This window comes from Gloeophyllum trabeum (genome assembly GCF_000344685.1).
Source record: "Gloeophyllum trabeum ATCC 11539 unplaced genomic scaffold GLOTRscaffold_00145, whole genome shotgun sequence".
NCBI lineage: Eukaryota > Fungi > Basidiomycota > Agaricomycetes > Gloeophyllales > Gloeophyllaceae > Gloeophyllum > Gloeophyllum trabeum.
Window position 1 is genome coordinate 1 of NW_006920554.1, and position 4,158 is coordinate 4,158.

At 46.8% G+C, this 4,158-nt stretch overlaps 1 protein-coding gene across 1 annotated transcript; it reads right to left on the reverse strand.

Moving 5' to 3' along the window:
- Positions 1-954: 954 nt before the first annotated feature.
- On the reverse strand, positions 955-2,961 carry GLOTRDRAFT_134396 (uncharacterized protein; the record flags this gene model as incomplete). Its single annotated transcript, XM_007873388.1, has 5 exons — positions 955-1,627; positions 1,690-2,088; positions 2,135-2,321; positions 2,387-2,663; positions 2,713-2,961. The coding sequence occupies 5 exons, from the start codon at positions 2,959-2,961 to the stop codon at positions 955-957; spliced, it is 1,785 nt and encodes a 594-aa protein (XP_007871579.1).
- Between the last annotated feature and the right edge of the window lie 1,197 nt (positions 2,962-4,158).

Here is a 4,158-nt window from a genome sequence, read left to right on the forward strand (position 1 = left end):
TAATCGTGGAAGTTACACCAGCGCGCGCAATGCTGTGCCCAGGCCTGAGAAGCACAAACCGGGTATGATGCTTCTATTCCACCTTAATATGCTTTGACCGACCAGTGAATACAGCAGACCAATAACTAAACGACATCTGATATATAGTGCACATCCCTATATGCACAGTACAAGGCGTAGCATATAATGATCGACAGAAAGTACGGGATTCCAAAACCCAGAAGACCGAGTCATCGTGGGAACGGAATCTCCTCGAAGGATATTTCACACGGTAAACAGCTCCTAATAGGCAGTCGGGCTATGAGCCGCGGTGGCTACAAAGTCAATACAACCTCGGACGCACTACAAAATATATGATAGGCAGTCGACGATGGCTATGAGCCGCGGTGGCTACTAAGTCGTCGGACCGACTATAAAGGCTTCAACCAGCTTCGGACCTTAATGGTATGAACACGCGGTGGAGAGGTAAATGCAGGGAATGAATAAACACGCATCCTCGAACACACTGCACATCAAAGTGATACAATGACTCAGATAAGGAAACCAACCGTGGGAACATAATCATCTCGAAGGATATTTCACACGGTAAGCATCAAGCTCTAACGGGCAGTCGACCTCAGTGGCTATGAGCCGCGGCGACTACAAAATCAATACACTCTACAAAAACGCACTCGACAGTGATGTCGAGGCAGCATCAGATTGACTACAAAATATATAAGAGACAGTCGACATTGGTGGCTACCAGCCGCAACGACTTCAAAATTGACACCATGTAGCGAGGAATCTTACTGATGCACAGTCAAGCCCGAAATAAATGAAACAATGAATCCAACAGTAACAGACAATGAGAGACCGGTCAGATTACAAAAGCAGCAAAAATAACAAAGCTCATGCAAAATACGGCTACAATTGACCTAATCAAACATTACACTCAAAGACAGAGACAGCACATTACTAGTTGTTGGAACTCTTTCCACGAATAGAATGCTTCTCAAGCTGGATAGCCTCCCTCAACCGCTGACGAGCGACTTTACCAGCCCCAGAGGCTGCCGCAGCAGATACCTTCTGCTGCTCAAACCAAACCACGTCCTTCAAAACCTGACGATAATCTTCATCCACACGGATAGTGTCCCACTCTCGAAGACAGGACAAGTCCACCTGCTCATCACCGGGATCTTTGTAATCACGTCCCAGAGACTGCAGAAGAATGTCGACCTGAGACAGAGGAATATTGTTAGCTTCCAATACAGCCTGGATGATCTTCTTCGCCTTGTCCAACTCTCCCAACTCCTCCCGATGTTGAATGTCTTGAGGATAATACCGAGCTGTACCAACACCATCAAGGCTTGGCTCATAAGCGTCTCTATCCAAGATAAGGCGAGCTAAACCCAGAAAAGGAATTTTGAGCATCGGCTTGTCGGAAAAGTTAGGGAGAGCCAGGGCCATATTGATCATGAGACGAGAAGCACCGGGATGAACCTGGTTAGTAGTCCATCCACCCTTGCGATGGTCCACCCGACAGCCAAATTCCGTAAGATGCATAGAAGAATACATGTAAAAATGGCCCCCGGTCGCGATACTCTTCACCGGAGTGTAAACACAATGCATAATATTGGGCGGCTGGATACTAAGCACCAGGCACATCAATAAACATATAAAGAACAAATATATGACTGAACTAAAGCTCACAGAATATCACCACGTTGCAAACAAACAGTGACGGCCTTATGAGGCACAGGTTGACTGGGAGTTCCTGTAAAGAGATCCGTAGCATGGTAGAACCGATCCACAAGACGGTCCCGAGATCGAATGCCCTGCTGAGAAACGTCCACCAAAGTCCACATTTTCCCTCCCACCCTTATAGCCATCCAAGTACCGGCGCCGGCCGCATCATGATGAATGCGAGTGAAAAATCCACCGTGAGTGAACAGGTCCCACATCTGCAGTTGCCAGCCATCAGGATGCATACTCTGCGGCCCACTAAAGGTCTCGGGCTCGGCTATTTCCTTTCCTTTAGCATTCTTATTGAGTCGAATATGCCAGTCCCGCCGGTTTTGATAAACCGCGGTAGCTTGCTCGTTTATGTCCCTATTATACATGAGAGAGACATTAACCGGGAAAATAAAGAACTCACGCGATAACCCAAGGCATTGCTGACCAATCAACAGAATAGCTGTCTAATAAGTTGCCACACATCTTCGGACTATCCTCAGAATCTGGCTCAGTGGCGGCGGCTATAAAATCGCCCAGTTTCAATTCCAAGTGGAGATCGGCAACAGGACTCTTGGTATAAGTTTCTGAAGCCATACGAAGTCGAGCCTCTAACCGGAAATCAAAAAAGAAAGAGTTGTAAGAATACGTTCATTCGAGAATAAACAGATCATACCTTGAATAGAAACGGGATTAAGCAAAGAACCCTTCATACGATTTACAGAGGAGAAATCCCATTCGATGGAAGGAAGAGGAAATCCTCTGACCAGAACCGGAATACCACGGGATATCTTATCCTTGATAAGCTGAACTACCGTAGTGCGATCCTCCAAATCCGGATCGTCGACGTTCTTACACAAATCACGAATATCGAAGATATACACAAAAGAGTCTTTAGACTCAATTTGGGATATATCCGGAGCGGAGGCCATAGACCGCACACCCAAAACATCCTATAAAACAATGAAGATAGAGAACATATCCGATCAGAAAAAAACATACCGGACCATCTTGACCAATAGGCGTAATCCAAGGCTCCATAGTAACTATACCGCTGGCCCATTTGACTTGACTGGTACCAGGAGGAAACTCTACACCTTCTACCCCAGCAACCATATCCACGACACCCAACTGAGCCGCCATATCATCCACATCGGAATCAGTGAGACTAGTCAAAGTACTCGGAGGAGCACTAGAAAACCTGGATACGCCATCGGGGTTTAAATCAACACCGAAAGCCGGAAAAGACATCGGCCGAGATGACATATTATCCGAGACAGAAGGAGACGGTGAATTATCTCTTGATCCGACAACAGATCCGACAATGCTGGGTGTCCTGGAGACGGATCGAGTAACGGACCGACCTCGAGTTGCAGGAGTTCGATAGGAGAGCATATGCCTAACACACAAATTGAACCAGTATAAAAGACAAATAATGTAAAACCAACCTGGCCACACTGCGCCCGGTAAACAGACCATAAGACACGGGCTTCTCCACCAAGGCCTTCCTAGAAGATGAAACCCAGGAAAGACCTTGATGTGTACGTTCCATGGCTCCAGACAACACAAGGTTGTATTTTTGAAGTCGCAGATCAGGATGGAAAGTGTATACATCCGTACGATCCCACTCAACCCAAATCTGACTGGTCCCTCGATACCAGATAGATTCGGAAGCAGGTTGAGTACACAACCAAAGATCCCCAACATCCGGTGTATCCACCATAAAGGCATGAGGGTCAGTGGGCAAGAATGGAGCCTTGAATAACCGGAAATAAGCAGGAGGACCCTGGGGACGGGCAACACCGGGCAGCTCTTTCATAACTACCGCCACAGAATGAGATTGCCCGGAAGTGTCAGGACGACCGGTGGAAAAATCAAGCTTCGGAACCCGGACTTCAGAAGATAAAGACATGATAGAGAGTACACAAGCAAGAGCGGTAAAACGGCCAAACGATCAGTAAAGGCGCTACAAAGCCAAGGAGCAAGTAATCACAGCCAATCACAATCGATCAATCGTAATCCCTACTGCACAGACACATAGCGTGCGAAAATCAACCACCGAAATATAAAATTCACACGGTAACAACTAATCATCGAAATAACAAGCGACCACGATACTTGCTGAAACAAAACAGTACAACGCACCAAAAAAAAAACAAAACAAAACAACTACACATAAACATGCATCCAACACACAAAGCACCGAACAACAAGTATAACATAGCAAAGCACAAAGGTAACACCCGACGCCCAACAATGACATAGCGCGACCGCTATTCTGAATACACGCACTGAAGTTGCGTCATAAGTAAACAGCAGCCAATCACAGCCATCGAATCCCAACCGGCGCGGCGACACGCCTCAGCCACCGACTACAAACCGCCACAAAAGTCAATTCCCACGGTAAGAACATGCCACAGACGACAACGAGCATGCAGTGAAAGACGG